Below are 18,662 nucleotides of genomic sequence, written 5' to 3'. Positions count from 1 at the left end.
GTGTGTTCTGGTTTATTTATTGCGTGCCTATTCTTCACAAACTAATTGGTTCTGTATGACTTAATAAAACCAAAGACACGCCCGTGATTAAGGTTCCACAGATTTAGTTGCATCAAACAAAGCTTAAGTTGAGAACTTGTTATAGCACCTAATGAATTATAAGGGCATTTCTCTTTAGGATTAAAAATATCATATTCAAAAACTGGAGAAATAAAATAACAACCTGCATGACTTATTCATTGGTTGTTCAAATCCAAAACCTCAGTGAGTTGAAATATGCTTCCTATATGTAGTTCCCTTTACAGATCTCATGGATACCTAATTGAGTTTAGCTCTTTCGAGACACTAATCATGCACAAAAAAGTATTACCGTTATATCACTGATTACCATCTGGTAAAGGCAGGTCAAATGTCAACGAGCGCAAAACAAACAAAAATAAAAACCTTCCATACAAAAATGCTCAAACAATCAGATGCATGGCAGCCACCAAAGGCTATATATATCTGAATTTATTTAGTCTCCAGGTATAAAGGGTAAACGAAGTAAGCAGTGTACCAATGTACTTTCTTTCCTGAAGGGAGCCTAAGGAGACGATCAGATGCCTTCATCCCCTCTTCATTGAAAAGCATCAAATCATTTATTTTGGTCACTTCAACACTAAGCTGTTGTAGGCTCTCTCAAGGTCAGATGAACAGGGGTCTTTTCATGAACTACACCAATATGTGAATCGTAGTCTTGACTTGGGACCTCCCATTTCTTGTGTAGAGTCTTGTCAGATTGGATTTCTTCATATGTTCTGCTATTCTCTCGGGCATATGTTTCAGCTAACTTTGCATAGTTTTCTGCTGACTTGGCAAAGGACGCAATCTCTTCTTCTGATAACTTTCTTGAGAATGTAGCTGGGTTTCCAGCCCAAACCTGCAACACAGTCAAAATAAACACATTTTCATTTCTTTAAAGTTTGTATAATAGAATAATCAATCATTAAAAAGTGCTCGATTGTCACTGCATTAATCCAGGATGATAAAGGATTGTAGCATTATTTGCTTGCACAATTTCAAGGCCATCCCTATCTACCATATACTCAAACAATCTTTAAACCATACATTCAATCTTCATATTTACCTCTCCAGTTGGGATGCGTGTATTCTCTTTCACTACAGCTCCAGCAGCAACCATAGAATTCTTCTCAACATGCACACCATCAAGGAGAGTTGCACCTGGCCCAATCAATATGTCGTCCTCAATAGTGCATCCATGTAATACAGAGCTATGACCTGATAGGAAATAAACCGTGTAATCAGTTCTACCAACGCAAATCACCTCAAATGATAAAATAATATGTTGAAAATATGCAAGCATTACCGATTGTTACTCTGCTACCAATGGCAACTGGCATGGATGTGCCAAGGATATTTGTCTTAGATACATGAACAAGAGAATGATCTTGAATATTGGTTCCAATTCCAACACTAATTCCATTTATGTCTCCTGTAATTATGAATCTAAATATCTTCAGTTTTGCTCATGAAAATTAAGAGCTTTTTTAAGGAGAAACACAGAAACTGGTTATTGAAGTTTGTGTCTCTTACCTCTGAGGACACAACCATGCCAAATAGAAGAACCAGAACCCACTTTCACATCTCCAACAACAGCTGCGCTTGGGGCAACAAATGCATTCTGTGGTATGACAGGGACTTTATCATAGAGGTTCATAAGAGTCCGGTGCCTCGAGACTATATTAATACAAGTATAAATTAGAATATAATATAGATACTGAAGTATGCATAATGCTAAGAGCCTGTGTGTCATAAAACTAAATGTATAGAAAGAGAGGCACAAGACAACCTTGAGAAAGCAAAAATGGGCATAGTGCAGACATATTTCCAAGGGGTGCTGATTGCAGAACCAATACATATTCATTAGACACACACCAGTTTTGGAGTCACGTGAAAGGCGATATACTTCAGTGAGTTTTGTCGTTTTGAAGCTTCATTATGTTTCATCTTGGGGCCTTACGAAAAGAGACATGGGTATCAAAAACCTGAGATAAGGATCCCGAGTTCAAGCCAATTTCCAAAATCAAACTTAACACCATCAATAGGGAAAGCTTCACTTGTGAACTTTCAGTCCGTTAATCATTTCATATACTCAGTATGTGTTCCACTAGGCATTTTATTTTAAAATTCGCATTTATAATATATAACTTGGTTACTGGATTATAAAGAAGGTCTGTGTTTTTGCTTTTCAAGGGAAACATTTGAAACACTTTCAGAAATACTCCAATATCAGGTACAACCTTGTATTTGATGATTTTCCTTAAATCTTTTACTCTCCTTAAGTTGCCATTCTAACAGTCATGGGGTACAAAAATGTCACGCCTCAAATACCATGGCTCAGCTATATGACCAGGCTCCATTTCTTCTCAATTATTTTTAGAGATCATGATGAAGATTGATTCGCTAATATTGATGTCCAGCTGTTGAGCAGAAATAAAATGCCTTCTCAACAGCCTAACTCATATATTAATCATTACTATCCAATACATCCCATTTTCTTACTCATCTAACACATACGGAGCAAACCGGTCATTGTCACTGGTTGCAATTCAAAAGGTGAACAGACATTATTATTATTGTCAAGAGTTTTTTCAGCTATCATGCTTCCTCAGATGAAACCAAGGTAGTTAGTATGCAGTTTGGACAGAGGTCATAAGATTGACCCTGTCTAAGTTTCCTATACATAGTTTGAACTCAATCTTGATTCAGCAACATAAGGTTAAATTTTCTACTCTATATGTATATGTGCGGTTCATGGAAAAAAACCAAGTTGAGGCGTTAGACTACGAAAGGAGCAGAATAGTGACAACATTTTCAGGATTGCAACGGACGCAGAATATTAAGCGAAAACAAATTTTAACGGTTAACAAGACGAAAAAAGAAGAGCGGTGAGGGTTTTGGTGAGCGTGTGGATAAAAAACGTGTACACTTACTCTGTTCCTGGAAAGCATAGGTTCCTTGAAGACGAGAGCCCAGGCGGTCGAGAGCTTGTCCAGTCTCACGGATCCAGAACCCGATCCGGTACACGGCCTTCATCGCTCGCTAAAGAAAGCAAGAAACAGACAGTCCTTCACATCCGAGGAGAACATACACAGACAGACACACAGAGATCAACCAATAGAATTTGAGCTCCTTGCCCTCTCTTCTTCGTTCATCATTTTTTGTTGTTAGATGTGTGCGTGTGTGATTGTGTGTGTAAATTAAAATTTCTTGTGCTCTTCTTCTTGAGCACTTGTTTTTGTGACCTCCATGTCCAGCCTTTGTTAGAGACTGTGCATTTGCTCCATGCAATAAAACACTTGCTTTTCCAAGCCCATAGTCAGCATATCCAGATGCAATCACATTCCGGACCATTCTTGCTTCCATTATCAGACCACATTTTATGTAGATATGAATCAAAGAGTTTCCCACGACCACATTTCCATCAAACCCAACTTTGATGGCCTTTGCATGCAGATATTGTCCTTTGAGAATACATATTCACTAAGGTATTTCTAAGCATAAAAACAATTTTCAGCAACCTCGAGCTGAGAATCATATCCACATATTGTAGTTATGGCCTAGACCTTTATATACTACCAACCCCTATACATAACTAATGTTCAATGTATAGCCTATGACTCTCTAAATGGTATATAACCATATGTCCATCCATGAATGGATAGGTTGGGTCAATTTGTGACATCTTGAATCCTTAAAGTGATAGGTGTGCTCATAAGATCATTACCCATATCACACTCCTTTATCCTCGTCAAGATTCTCCAAAATATATTTTATATAGAGATCTACAATTTATCAATGTATTCCTTGTTGCATTGTCCACACTAGTTCTAATTGCTTGCATATTCCACTTCCTTAGAAGCACGTTTTGTCCTCTCAATAACTAGGAAGGGTGTAGATTTTTCCTATTAATCATGAGAATATGATGAACTAATTGATCACAATTAACAATATATTGTGCTAAAACATAACACGCAAAGCATCGTGTTGAATCTTTTGGTCATTTTCACAAATTCGATCTAATGATCTAATTTAGAGCATGGCTTAAATTTCTTGAAGTAAAGTATATAATGGCAAATTTTTGTGTTTTGTAAACTTGTGGTGGTGGGTTTATGTCCTCATTAATTAGTTGATGCCCAATCATGTAGCATGTAGTACACTATTGAGTGGTTCAAAACTAATAGCTTAACAAAAGAATTGGTGATGATTCTGTGCAACGAAAGAACCGTGCGTGCGTGTGTGGAGAGAGTGTGTGCGATGTAGAGAGAGAGAGAGAACTCAAGAGTTACATAAAAAATAGTAAAACTATATTAACAAGGAGCAAGAATAATCCAACAACTACAAAGAGAAGGAGAAGGTGCTTATGTAGTCACCTTCTCTCTAGGTTCTCTCACTAGAGTCGTCTCTTGGGAAAGAGGTCGAGTCTTAACTACTTAAAGAATATGTGTCATAGGATATTAACTACTATGACACACTAGTTATTATACAAGGAGGTGGGGTGGTCACACACTTGACTATCCTAGAGTGTGTTCCCACACATGGGAAGTTGAGTTTGATTCTCAACACGCCCCCTCAAACACAACTTCCGATTGTCGATGGTTGGTTCAGATTGGTCTTCGGGTCGGCTTTGAGTCAACTCCGACTTCGGCTTCGAATGGCCAATTCACTCCTCCTTAAGCCCCCTCAAGCGCGGTTGGTTGACGATCGAAAGACCCACATTCATCGTGAACTGTCGCAACTTGTCGACTCCTAGGGCCTTGGTGAATATGTCGGTCGTCTGCAGGTTCATGTTGATGTGTTGTTGGTCGAGATCCTCGTCCAGAACACATTCTCGGATGAAGTGATAGTGCACTTCGATGTGCTTGGTACGAGTGTGGAAAATTGGGTTCTAAGCTAGGTGAATACTGCTCATACTGTTGTAGTAGAGGAGATTCGGATCTAATATGGGAATGTCCAGATCCTTCAATGTCCGTTTCAACCAAACGGCTTCACAGGTGGTAACTATCGCACCCTTGTATTCAACCTCTATGCTCGACAGTGCGATTGTCGGTTGCTTTTTGTTGCTCCAGGAGATGGCTCCGCTGTCAAGGGAGAAGACGAACCCTGCGGTTGATCGTCTATCGGCTTTGTAGCCGGCCCAGTCAGCATATGTGTACCATTCGAGTCGTATCAATGCGGTTGATTTGTAGAGGATGTCGATATCCATGGTTCCACTCACATACTTGAGCGCTCGCTTAGCATAGTCAAGATGGATGTCTTGGAGTTTGCATGAACTGGCTAAGGAGTCCGGCCGGGTAACTCAGGTCGGGTCAGGTAATTGTGAGGTAGAAGAGGCTTCTGATTAGCTGTTGATAGAGCATCGGCTCACACTCTCTTGTGCCGGAGTCAACATCTAGCTTCAAGTTACGATCGAGAGGGGTAGTGACATGCTTACACTTTGTCATCCCAAACTTGTAGAGAAGATCGAGGATATAGTGTCGTTGGGAGATCATGATGCCATCGAGGGACTGAATTATTTCTATTACTAGAAAGTAATGGTCCAGCTCCTTCATATCGGTCATTTCGAATAGGTCGGAGAGTAGCCTTTTGGTATGTTCAATGTCCCCAAGGGGCTCTCCTCCAATGATCAGGTCATTCGCATAAATTATGATAAATAGTTGTCCTCTGGAGTCATTCCCGACGAACAAAGAATTGCCTGACTTGGACATTCGAAAGCCGATTTGGTGAAGATATTGTGTTATCTTTGAATGCCATGCTCTTGGTGCCTGCTTGAGATCGTAGAGAGGCTTTTTGAGTTGGCAGACAACAGTCGGATGCGTGGTCAACCCAAATCTAAGCAATTGTATCATGTACACCTCCTCTTCTAACTCGCTTTGGAGGAATGCGTTCTTCACGTCCATTTGGTGGAGGTGCCACCCTTTTGTTGCTGCAAGCGCGGTCACGGTTCAAATTGTAGTCATCATTGCCACCAGGGCAAAGGTCTCTTCGTAATCGACCCTGTGGGTCTACGGATACCCTTTGGCAACAAGCCGAGCCTTATACCTATTGATGGTGCCGTCGGCATTGTGCTTCACCTTGTATATCCATCGGCATCCCGATTGCCTGTTGATGGGGTGAAGAGGGGAAGAGATCCCATGTCGTGTTTCGGGAGAGGGCTTACATTTCCTTATTCATCGCTTCAACCCATCTTGGGTCTTTAACGGCTTCAGAAAAGGTTTTCGGCTCTCGGACTATCGCCTCCCCTCATCATGAATGCATATGATATGCCATGTAGTCGTCGTAGCCAAATCCCAAATCGGCTGACTACGTTCTTCTCTCGGGTGGAGTCACGCGGTTCTCCTAGTGTCCTCATGATGGGCACATCTAGATTCTAGTCCACCATGCTCATTGTCAGGTGAGTGGTCCGATTCATTTCTATCTGAATCTTCATACTCAAGCATTTTGGCCTTTCCTTTGTTCCGTTTTAGACTCAGCTGCGACGTGCTTTGGTCGCTTGGAGGCTCTTATGGTCCACTCAACTTGGTTGAGATTGGACTTTCCTCTTATGTGAGCCTTGGTCGATCCTCCTCCTCCACATATGTGTCAAACTCGGTTTTGACTGTGTCGGATAGGGCTGATTTAGCTGTAAACCAAGATGCCGACTCGTCGAATACGACATCCCTACTCACTCATACCTTCTTGGTGGAAGGGTTAAAGCACTTATACCCTTTTTGCTTGAGTGAGTACCCTATGAGTATACATTTCTCCGACTTGGGATCCAAATGTTGAGGATCTTACGTGGTAGAGGTGTGCTCATAAAAACACTTATATCATTACCCATATCACACTTCTTTATCCTCATCAAGATTCTCCAAAATATACTTTATACATAGATCTAGAGTTTATCATTGTATTCCTTGTTGCGTTGTCCACACTAGTTCTAATTGCTTGCATATTCCTCTTCCTTAGAAGCGTGCTTTGCCCTCCCAATAACTAGGAAGGTTGTAGACTTTCCAATTAATTATGAGAATATGATGAACTAATTGATCTCAAATAACAATATATTGTGCTAAAACATAACAGAAGCATCATGTCAAATCTTTTGGTCATTTCCACAAATTCGATCTAATGGTCTAATTTAGAGCATGGCTTAAAATTCTTGAAGTAAAGTATATAATGGCAAAGTTTTTTGCTTTGTAAACTTATGGTGATGATGGGCTTATGTCCTCATTAATCAGTTGATGCCCAAACATGTAGCATGCAGTACACTATTGAGTGGTTCAAAACTAATAGCTTAACAAAAGGATTGCATTGCATTGCATTGTGGAGAGAGTCTCCACCCAAAGAAGCGTTAGATGGAGGCACACTCACCATCTTACGACATCTTATAATGATTGTGTCCAACCTTGAGATTTTGACTAAGCAGCTTGGGATTTGTTGATGCAGAATAATGCATGATGTGCATTGCTAGGTCCTATAAACCATGAAACCTTCTATTCACCTCGTAAGACTATACGAAATTCTAATAAGCTCATCGCAAGGAAAGGTTTAGTTAGTTGTTCACATGACAAACCATATTACCAACTTGAACATAAGGTTAATTTGCATGCATTCAAAAGGGATTTTACACACTTTTTCGAGATTTGATATAAATCTTACTTGAAGAAAGACTAAAGAAGACATCCTCATAATTCCATAAGCTTGAGGGGCTAGGTGAAAAACTCAAAATTTATTCATAGGGCCATTTTTCACTGACTAATGATTGGTTGGTGTGCCATATCTCTATCCAAACTTGTATTGCTAGCTTGAGATATTATCACGCCTTTAGTAAAGATGGAGAGTGGACGTCAAACAAGGATTTACTCCGGGAAGAGAAGTAGAGAACGCCTTCTCATTGGTCAATTTCCTTTAATGAAGTAGTATCGGGACCAATGGCTTTGTACTAAGTCGTTATGGATATTTTGCTAGGGAAACTCAATGTAAACATACCCTAGATTGTTTACTGGCTTTGTACTAAATCGTTATGGATATTTTGCTAGGGAAACTCAATGTAAACATACCTTAGATTGTTTCAAGCCTGGAAAAGGAGGCCGAACGAATGGATGGGTAGACAGACAATAAACGTGTGTGTGCTCCTCTCTCTCACACACACACACACACACACACACACACACACATGACCAACACTCGGATTTTGGTATTGTGTCTGTGAGGACGGAAAAGCTTAGAAGGTGATGACGACATGACGGGGAGAGGGCCGAAGCAAGCATTTGTTTGGTCCATGCATACACACAAATATGCATGAAGGAACAAAAGAGAGATATTTGAGCCCAACGCGAGAGAGGGAGAGGGAGAGGGAGAGGGAGATTGACGATAGATAGGGGCATATCTCAACTCAACCAATCGTTTTTCAGGCCTCTCCAAATAACACCACCACACGCTATCCACACACACACACACACACACACACTCTCTCTCTCTCTCTCTCTCTCTCTCTCTCTCTCTGTGCTCTGCTCTGCTCTGCTGCTGTTTCTGTATCTCCTCGCTTATTTTCTCCTCTCTCTCTCTCTCTCTCTCTCTCTCTAAAGCACACGCACACATCGATCGGAGAACTGAAATGGCTATGGCAATGGCTCCCTGCGTTTCAGAACTCTCTATCTCTCGCGTCTCTGCCACGCTCACTCCTCCTATTTCCTTGTCCGCATCATCATCATCATCATCTTCTTCTCGCCTGGGTTCTCTGTCTCTGACATATTCCCCTCTCTCTTCTTCTTCTACTCTCTCTGCTCACAGAGTTTCCATGGAAACTGCAGATAAGCCCAAAGCAGGGGCCAAACCAATTCCAAAAGACACTCTCCTCACTCCTCGATTCTATACCACCGATTTTGATGAGATGGAACAGATGTTCAACACTGAGATGAATCCAAATCTTAAACAAGAAGAGTTTGATGCTTTGCTTCAAGAGTTCAAGACTGATTATAACCAGACCCATTTTGTGAGGAATGCTGAATTTAAAAAGGCCGCCGAGGATATTCAAGGTCCCATGAGGCAGATTTTTGTTGAGTTTCTTGAGAGATCTTGCACTGCCGAATTCTCGGGCTTTCTACTCTACAAGGAACTTGGCCGAAGACTGAAGGTATCCGTCAGAATCTCTATGATTTGTTTCCTCTTTATCTTTGATACGATTATGTATGTATGTATGTACCAACCTACCTACATCTGTCTCTGTATATGTATATATAAGAACGTTTATGTTTATCTGTCTACCTTTGATGCCTCATTGTGCAATGAGAGGCCTATGCATTCAACGATTTACCTGTGAATTATTGTTGTATACATTTTGAGAGGATACTTAGTGTGTTTTGTGTGGAGCATAATTGTGCAAGAGATCGTTACGCGTATGCGTATTTTATGTGTGACGCCCTTATGTACATGTATATTAAAAATGATATTCTCCAACTCCCGGCGAATGAGCATAGGATTGGTTTGAAAATATATAGGACATCTTGTTATTGTGCTTTGGGAAGTTTAGTTTTTCATGTTTTCTTGTGAAACCTGGTTATACGATTGGAGTATTAGAACCTCAATGATAATCACAAATGCTGTTCTTCTTTGTGCTTTGTACAGAAAACCAATCCGGTAGTGGCTGAAATCTTCACTCTCATGTCTCGTGATGAGGCTCGACATGCGGGGTAAGGAATCCTTTGTGTATAGTGTCTTTTGCTTCTCTTCAGAACTCAATGGATTGGCTGGCTGCCCATGTTATCTTACTGGGATGTCTTGACTGATAGGTTTCTTAATAAAGGCCTTTCGGACTTCAACTTGGCCCTTGATCTCGGATTCCTCACCAAAGCAAGAACATACACCTTCTTCAAGCCCAAGTTTATCTTCTATGCTACTTATCTATCTGAGAAGATTGGCTACTGGCGCTACATCACAATCTACCGACATCTTAAGACCAACCCAGAATACCAGCTATACCCCATCTTTAAATATTTTGAGAATTGGTGCCAAGATGAGAACAGGCATGGTGATTTCTTTTCTGCACTCTTGAAAGCTCAGCCGCAGTTTTTGAATGACTGGCAAGCCAAGCTCTGGTCGAGGTTCTTCTGTCTTTCGGTAAGTTTTTGTTGTCTTTTTCATGTTCTTGAACCAAACGGTTGCCAATGTATAACTTGAGCTATCTTTATTTCACATTAGGTGTATGTTACAATGTACCTAAATGACACCCAAAGGACTGCATTCTATGAGGGTATTGGGTTGAACACTAAGGAATTTGACATGCATGTTATCATCGAGGTAAAATATTTGTTAAACCCTTTATTCATTGCAATGTTTTTGTTGAGAGGACTTGCTTACATTATTCTTTCCTTAACTATTGATAGACGAACCGAACGACTGCTAGAATCTTCCCTGCTGTTTTGGATGTTGAGAACCCGGAGTTCAAAGCTAAGCTTGATAGAATGGTGGCATATAATGAGAAGTTGGTAGCTATCGGGTCTAGTGATGCCCCTGATATTGTCAAGAACATCCAAAAAATCCCTGCTATTGCAGGTTTAGTATCGGAGCTCATAGCAGCCTATTTCATGCCTCCTATCGAGTCTGGCTCTGTAGATGTAGCCGAATTTGAGCCACAGCTTGTATACTAAAATGACTGAGGTTTTGTGCCATGGAATCCCACCCTCAAAAGGAATGGTGAATTCATGTAGAAGAAGCTTCATTTGGAGATGGACTGAGTGTATGCAAGTATATAGAGGAAATCATTAGTGTGACTTAAATTCCACCTTGATCATTTCCATTTTTTTTCAGTAGTGCTCAGTTTCACTGTTTATAAATATCCTGGCTTGTTTGGGGAGATTATATGTTAACAATAGATTGAGATATTTTTATTAATAATAAAGATATCAAGGCTTGGACAATGCAATGGGTATATTATAAAACAATTATGCGTAAAAAATGTGATGACTGAAATCAGAAGTAGATTTGTTTCCCTTCGAAAGGAATGACAAGCCTGGTTTAAGCAATGCAAGGTATCAAGCCTTCTGATAATCCTGGTTCAATCAAATGCAAGGTAGTTAGCTATTACGATGTATCAGGCATTTTCATATTACCAAACTTAACTCAAATTCCTGCAATGTGACAAGGAAATTTTTGAAAAATGGTAAATAAAAATGTTTGCAAATTGAAACCTAGTTATTATGACAGCCCTTCATGATTTGATAACAAACCATTGCCTTAAGGATAGGCTAAGTAGGAAGTTGGTTATCGTGACGTGGTGATATAGGATCTAAGGAATTGAGCTGTATAACAGGGATGAATTAACCCACCTTCACTACCATCTCATAGACACCGTTGAGATTCTATTGGTGAGAGAAAGCATTTGTTCTTTGGATTGGAATTCATCTTGATTCGAAGGTATAATAAAATGAGCATATTTAATTATATGGGGAGTTGTAGTTCATATTCACCTCTTATCCTTTGCTTGGTGATGGTTGATCCCCTTAAAGCTATGTTTTCCTTAAATCTTTTAATTAATATTAGTATTTGATTGTGATAGTTATAGTGTTAACCCTCTAGTCCTAAGTATATGAGAGAACTTAGGTCGTGGATTGTTAACTCTCATATTGTGGTATATCTTAATGATTTGTTTATTGTAAGATAAAGGTCCAATTGTGTAATTGCCACTCTAGGAGATTGTTCTCTCTCTATATACGTAACTACACTAGAACCAATATCAATGGTATAGAGATGACATCTACTCTGTCGTTGGTGGGAGGCATAGGAGTAGGAGTGAATCCACTCCTAAGCCTATTAGAGAAAGCAAAGAATGGAAACAACAAAACAATCACTTATAGAGACGAAGGGATGCTCAACAAGAGCTACTACCACCAACCTAAACACTTAAGCTTAAGACTTGAGGTTTGGACCTTAAGGTACAATTAAGTAAATAATTTGGATTATAGGTAATGAGAGATTAAAGATATTAAGAGAGGGTTAAAACTCTAGCTCAAGTTTATTAAATGTTAAAGAAGAAGTGTAAAAGGCTTATAATCTTTTATAGCTTTTACAATATCCTTGGGCCTTTTCACATTATGTCAGGAGTCTTTCCATTCCTCTTGTCTCTTTTATTATTCCTTTGTCCCTTTCATTAACACTACATGTGTTCCTTCATTTCTAAACAATGTCCAAGTGTAGATAAATGTTTAGTCAATTGGGTTTTTGACTTGCATGATTGCTTTTTGATATGTAAATTGGCATGTTGACTTGCCTTAGTCAATTGTTGTTGATGTTTCAATTTGCGTGGCTACTAGCAGCAAGGTTTATTTGTTAGTGTTCAAAAGTGCATTTAGTATGGTGACGTTGGAGGAAGTGTGGTTTTGCTGTCAAAATATGAGTAATGCTACTATTATGTGATTAATATTAATATTATTTAACCATTTGTATGGGTATAATGAAATATGAGGTTGTCATGTTATGTTAATGTCATTGTCATTTGGATCTTCCTTGTCATCATCAAGACAATCACTCAACATGGGATTAGGTGGATGTGTCCCTCATGTTCACAACTAAGCAATTGCAAAAGATATTGTGTTGTGTTTAGGGAACCTTGAAACTTTGCAAGGTTGAAGGAATTGGCCACATAGTCTTTTGTAATGTGTGCTAGTTCTTTGCTAGAACATGTGCGAGTTACTTGATTGCAAACTCATTTGTAAGAAACCATTTACATTGATTCCAAAAGCCCTTTGTTACAACATATGCATGCTACTTTGAACGATATTAGGTTTTTCGTATGGTGACATATTGTCTTCTGAGGTCAGATATGACTTATGAGACCAAAAATATTACATTTCACATAATACATGTGAATGTGAGTAGTGACTCTCAATGTTCAAGAACTTTACCTATGAATGTTGCAATCAAGAGTGCATATTGTGGTTATAAGAGAAATTCGTGTAAGGATTGGGTTTGAATGAAGATGTGTGGAAAGCATAGTTGAATATGATCAAAGGCAAAACATTGTATCAAAGTGTGATACTTAGACTCCCGAACTTGTTAGGGCAAAGTATGCATAGTTGATCACGTTCATCACTTGTGCCCCAACACCCCATCTCACAATGCAATGCATGTGAGCTAAGTCGCATGGAAGCAATGGTTCAAATGACATACAATGGGATGTGCTTTAACTTAACATATATTGTTGTGTACGGTTTCCTCGTTTGGCGAAGAATATGGTTTTGTAGTTAGGTGCAACATGTGTAGTATAATGTGTGAAGAGTGAACCTCCACATTTTCCCTATGCATTTAGGGATGCTACCACCCAATACTTCCACCCCATAGAGAAGCACCAGTGTCACGAAGTTACACTTGCACGTGTGAAATTTGAGTAAGACCATCAGGGACTTGAACTAGAGAGAATGGGTTAACTCAAGTTTTCAATATTTGATGTTAAAGAATGTCGATGTCCAGATTAGTGAGTGTTTTGAATTGTAGGTTAATTGTGTGTAAGTATTTGTCAACGATAGAGGTAGGTTTTTAATCAATAATAATAATAATAATAATAATAATAATTTACTTTATTGTTCGATTATTAATATATGTATATTTGACTAATAATTTCCATTATGATTATGATTATTATTTGGTTATTTACTTTCATAATTATTTACTTATTTAAATATACTATTACTATTGAATTTAAATTACTAGAGAATTTATTTTATTTTATTTAGTTAAAATTAAAAACACTATTATCAAATTATTATTATATTATATCTATATTTAATTTATTAATTTAATTACTTATTTTTTACTATTATTGTCATGATATTTTTTATTGTTTACTTATTAATTCTATTTTGCTTTTTTAGTGTTATTATTATTGTTCTTGATAGCATAATTGATTTAACAATAATATTTTACCATTATTATGGTTTATTGTTGAGTGCGGCTCGTCGTTTGTTAGTCTTGCCGAAAGTTGATCCACAGGGGAGGAGAGGTCTCCACCAAAGGGCAAACCGGGCTTGAGCTTGTCCAAACTTCTTAACCAACTTCTTCTCCAAAATCGATCTCAAAGGCGCCTACAACTTGGACCATGTGCGTATCAAGCCTGGAGATGAGTGAAAAATGAAATTTCAAACAAGGTATGGGCATTTTGAATACATGGTAATGACATTTGGTCTCACAAACGCTCCTACCGTTTTTAAACATACGATGAACAACATCTTCCGAGAGTATTTGGACCAATTTGTGGTCGTCTATCTCGACGACATATGTATCTTCTCATAGGACTCCATTGAGCACACCTAACATGTCCGAATTATCTTGTCCAAACTCTGCGAACATGGACTTTATGCCAAACACGATCTGAAGTGTGAATTTGATCGAACCTTAGTTGAATTCCTTGGGTTACATGTCATTTTCTCTGATGTCTCACTATGGACAAGAATAAAGTCGCAACAATTCAAGAGTGGGAAGTTCCCACCAGGGTCAATGATGTGCAATCCTTTTTGGGTTTTACCAACTTCTATTGTCGATTCATTCAAGGATTCTCTGCACTAGCGTGACCACTTATAACACTCACTTGGAAGGATTCCCCTTTTTGCTGGACTCCTACAACCCAACTGGCATTCGAGACACTAAAGAAAGGTTCCCCACCTAGATCAAACCAAACCATTTACTGTTAAAACTGATGCCTCTGACTTCACCATCGATGCCATTCTCTCTCAACCAGATGAAAATGAAATTCTCCATCCTGTTTCCTTTTATTCTCGGAAGTTCACACCCCCGAGATCAACTACCTATTTTATGACAAAGAACTCTCTACCATTATTGCGGCCTTTGAATAATGGAGTCCTTGGCGGGTGCCCAACACCGTGTCCAAGTGGTGACCGATCACAAGAACCTTGTCTACTTCACCACTAGTATTTTGAACTGGAGGCAAGCGTGATGGTCAAACTTCCTGGCTGATTATGACTTTGAAATTGTTTTTCGTCGTAGTGCCCAACATGGTAAAGCCGATGCCCTATCTCAGCTTTTGGAATTCAAAATTCGGCCAAGGGATGCGACCTACAACAAAAAATCACATTGTTTCCTATGACCCCATCAAATTCAACTCTTTGCAACTTATATGGTAGCGGATGAATCATTACTCAACGCAATAGCCACAAATACTTCCATAGAAAAATTTGCCAAAGAGATTAGGGAGAATCTTGACAACTCAACCATAGGGGGGGTACGGAATGTTCATAACCAATTTGTGTTTCGGGATGGTTTTCTTTTTTCGTACAACTTGATGTATATCCTAGATGGTCCTTGTCGTGAAGGAATGTCATGATCATGCCCTAGTTGGACAATTTGGCGTTGCAAAAACTTTGGAGTTAATATCTAGAAGTTACTGGTGGCTACAACCTTGGAAACTTGTTAAAGAATTCATGAAAACATGTGATACATGTGCTCACACCAAAGCAGTACATCATCGTCCCTACGGTCTACTTCAACCTCTACTGACTCCAAATAGGTCATGGGCCTCCATCTCGATGGATATTATGACCGACCTTTCAGAAATTGATGGATTTAAATGTTGTGACCAATGCTAAATTAAATCCATCAATTTCCGAAAGTTTGGTCATAACGTCCATCGAGATGGAGGCCCATTTTACAAAGATTGATAGATTCACAAAGATGGCACATTTTATTCCATGTTCTAAGGAAATTTCAGGGATGGAAACAATAGACATATTGTTAACAAATATTGTGCGCCTTCACAGTTTACTAAACGACATTATCTTTGATCGTGGCCCCCAATTTATGTACAAATTTTGGAAATGCCTCTTCCAGACTTTTGGAACTTCCACAAAGCTTTCGACAACCTTCCATCCTAAGACAGATGGGCAAACTGAACGAGTAAATTAGATCCTAGAGCAATATCTCCGATGTATGATAAGTTATCAACAAGATGGTTGGATCAAATTTCTTCCAATGTCTGAGTTCGCCTACAACAATACTCACCTACAACTACAGATTCCAACAACACTTTAGCATAGCTATCCCTAATGGCTTTGTCATTTGCTAAAGAACGAACTTGTCTGATGGAAGAAGTGCATCATGATGTATCCCTCGAACTTTCCATTGCTTAGAAATGACATAAAGAGAGGGTTGATCGCCATTGGCTAGTTGCACCTGGTTTGGCTATTACACCGGCATATTCCAACAACTCACCCCTGCAACAAGTAGCTTTCCATCTTGATCTTCCACGACATTAGCGAATTCACAATGTCCTCCATGCATCACTTCTTGAGCTCTACCATCCATCTTCAATTTCAAGAAGAAGAATTGAGCCACAAGTGCCTCCAAGCGAGTGGAGGTACTACCCTTTTGCCACCACAAGTGCAATGATTGTTCAAATAGTCGTCATCTTTGCCATCGAGGCTAAGGTCTCCTCATTGTCGACACCATAGATTGACATATTCACATTTGTGGGGTTACCAAACGAATGTATATGAATATGCATACGAATGCACGAAAAAATATTCGTTAAAAAAAAGAGAGTTCATAAAGTTCCTACTTTTTAGTTTCTTAGTTATTATCATATATCATATAACAAAGAGGACTTTGACAATTAAAAGGGGATATTTTTACTTCATTAAAAAGTACACTTAGAGTAATAATATTTTTATAATGGATGTAAACTTAAAAGTACTTGTTTTATTTCTAAAAATAAAAGAAGAGGTTCATTAATTCCCCACTTTTTACTCTCCCACAAAGTTTGATATTTTTATTTGACATTAAAAAGGGGACCTCACACTAATAATATTTTTATAATAGATATAAAACTTAAAAGTATTTGTTTTATTTTTTTATAAATAAATAAATAAAAGGTTCATTGATTTCCCACTTTTTAGACTTCCACAAAATTTGATATTTTTATTTGACATTAAAAATGGAACCTCACACTAATAATATTTTTATAATTGATGTAACACTTAAAAGTATTTGTTTTATTTTTAATAAAAAATAAATAAAAGGTTTATCAATCCCCCACTTTTTACTCTCCCACAAAATTTAATAATTTTATTTGACATTAAAAAAGGGACCTCATGAGTCACACTAATAATATTTTAATAATAGATGTAAAAGTATTTGTTTTTTTTAATAATAAATAATAAATAAATAAATAAACAAATGGTTCTTTCATATTTTTGGGGTCATTTTGTAATTCTCGAATATTACGAATATTACGGATGGAGAATAACATGAATATCACGCATGGGTCAATCTATGGTCGACACAATGTTTGTGCGTACAACCTCTTGCAATGAGTCGGGCTTTATAGCAATTGACAGAGCTGTCAGTATTATACTTCACCTTGAATATCCATCTACAACCGTTTGCCTTCTTGTGAGGTGAGTGAGGGATGAGATCCCATGTCTCGTTCTAACTAAGAGCTTGCATCTCCTCGTTCATCACCTTGACCTATCGTGGATCTTCAGCGGCTCACACCTCTTTCCATTCTTGCACCTCATTGCTCTGATACTAGTTTGTTGTGTTCTGACCGTATATCTATGAGAAAGATGGACTGAGATACATTGAATGTGGAAACAGAAAAAATAGCAAAATACAGAGAATACATAGTACATAGTTTTTACGTGGAAACCCTAAACAAGGGAAAACCACAAAAACAGATATTCCACTATGTGAATAGGAGTACAGGAAGAAAAGAACCTATTACATCTCTCTGTAACTCAGAGAATGCCCACTTAGGGTTCTTGGCAAGTTCCATTAAACGCGTCTTTAATGTAGCCAGGCATTTGATCGTGCACATAGGATGTGAGGCAGTATAATAGTCTACTCGTTGCTTGCTCCCATGCTGGGAAGTCCTTGTGTGCCGGCTCCGATGCTACTTCGTTCGCTCCCTCGACATAGCTCTAGTATCCATGTCCGAGCAAGTACTGGTGCATCTTGTATGACCAAGATGCGTAGTTATTTCTATCAAGCTTCTCTATCTGAAGTGAGCTAGACATTCCTCTGTCAATTTCCTTCTTCTATCTGTTCTTACCAGAAATTAGGTTTTCGTCTGTTTCGAAAGCTCTTGTGGTAGTAGAGGATGTTCTAACCCTGGCACTCTGATACCATGTAAAGGTTAATTTGCAGAAGCTTAGACAAACCGGCTCAGCCAGATAGCAACAGAAAATAGAGACAAGGTTTAATGGAAGCTTCACGAAACACAAAGAGTATACGGGAGAGATAGAGAGCACAAAACAGTAAACTCAATTTCAAAAATATCACTCTGTACATACAATGTACTCAGAGAGCACTTTTATACAAGTCCTTAAAAGGACTGATAGAAGTACTGACAAGCACTTCAATGCTCATACCGAGCGACTGACACTGACTCCCAAAAATATGCCTACGTACTAGGCTAGGATCGTAAGCCTCTAACGGCCTACCAGTTGCACTCAGATCCGGACACCGATCCAACTCTCTGTTTTGGACACCAATCAGGCTCTTGGATTATTCAGCCAATGCGAATCATGTTGAGCTTGTCCGCTCAACACTAATAACATATGGAATGACACTCAAGGCCTTAACAAAAAGAGATTTGGACAACTTCACGTATGAGATCA

General features: G+C 38.7%; 2 protein-coding genes across 2 annotated transcripts; one reads left to right on the top strand and one right to left on the bottom strand.

Annotated features, from left to right (window-relative positions):
• Positions 1-429: 429 nt before the first annotated feature.
• LOC147851232 (gamma carbonic anhydrase 1, mitochondrial-like) lies at positions 430-3,145 on the bottom strand. The gene is made up of 5 exons (XM_087335764.1): positions 2,994-3,145; positions 1,594-1,737; positions 1,367-1,492; positions 1,127-1,278; positions 430-919 (listed from the first exon to the last, which is right to left on the bottom strand). The coding sequence occupies exons 1-5, from the start codon at positions 3,094-3,096 to the stop codon at positions 659-661; spliced, it is 786 nt and encodes a 261-aa protein (XP_087191890.1). The 5' UTR covers positions 3,097-3,145; the 3' UTR covers positions 430-658.
• Positions 3,146-8,591: 5,446 nt separating this feature from the next.
• Positions 8,592-10,820, top strand: CRD1 (dicarboxylate diiron protein, putative (Crd1)). Its single transcript, XM_087335645.1, has 5 exons — positions 8,592-9,175; positions 9,667-9,731; positions 9,831-10,158; positions 10,240-10,338; positions 10,425-10,820. The coding sequence occupies exons 1-5, from the start codon at positions 8,657-8,659 to the stop codon at positions 10,686-10,688; spliced, it is 1,275 nt and encodes a 424-aa protein (XP_087191771.1). The 5' UTR covers positions 8,592-8,656; the 3' UTR covers positions 10,689-10,820.
• Positions 10,821-18,662: the final 7,842 nt, after the last annotated feature.

Source organism: Azolla caroliniana, unplaced genomic scaffold (genome assembly GCF_043228905.1).
Source record: "Azolla caroliniana isolate FFs.n. ecotype wild unplaced genomic scaffold, voAzoCaro1.0.p SCAF_20, whole genome shotgun sequence".
Classification (NCBI taxonomy): domain Eukaryota; kingdom Viridiplantae; phylum Streptophyta; class Polypodiopsida; order Salviniales; family Salviniaceae; genus Azolla; species Azolla caroliniana.
Note: the sequence above shows the minus strand (reverse complement) of the source record. Positions and strands in the feature narration are given on the sequence as shown.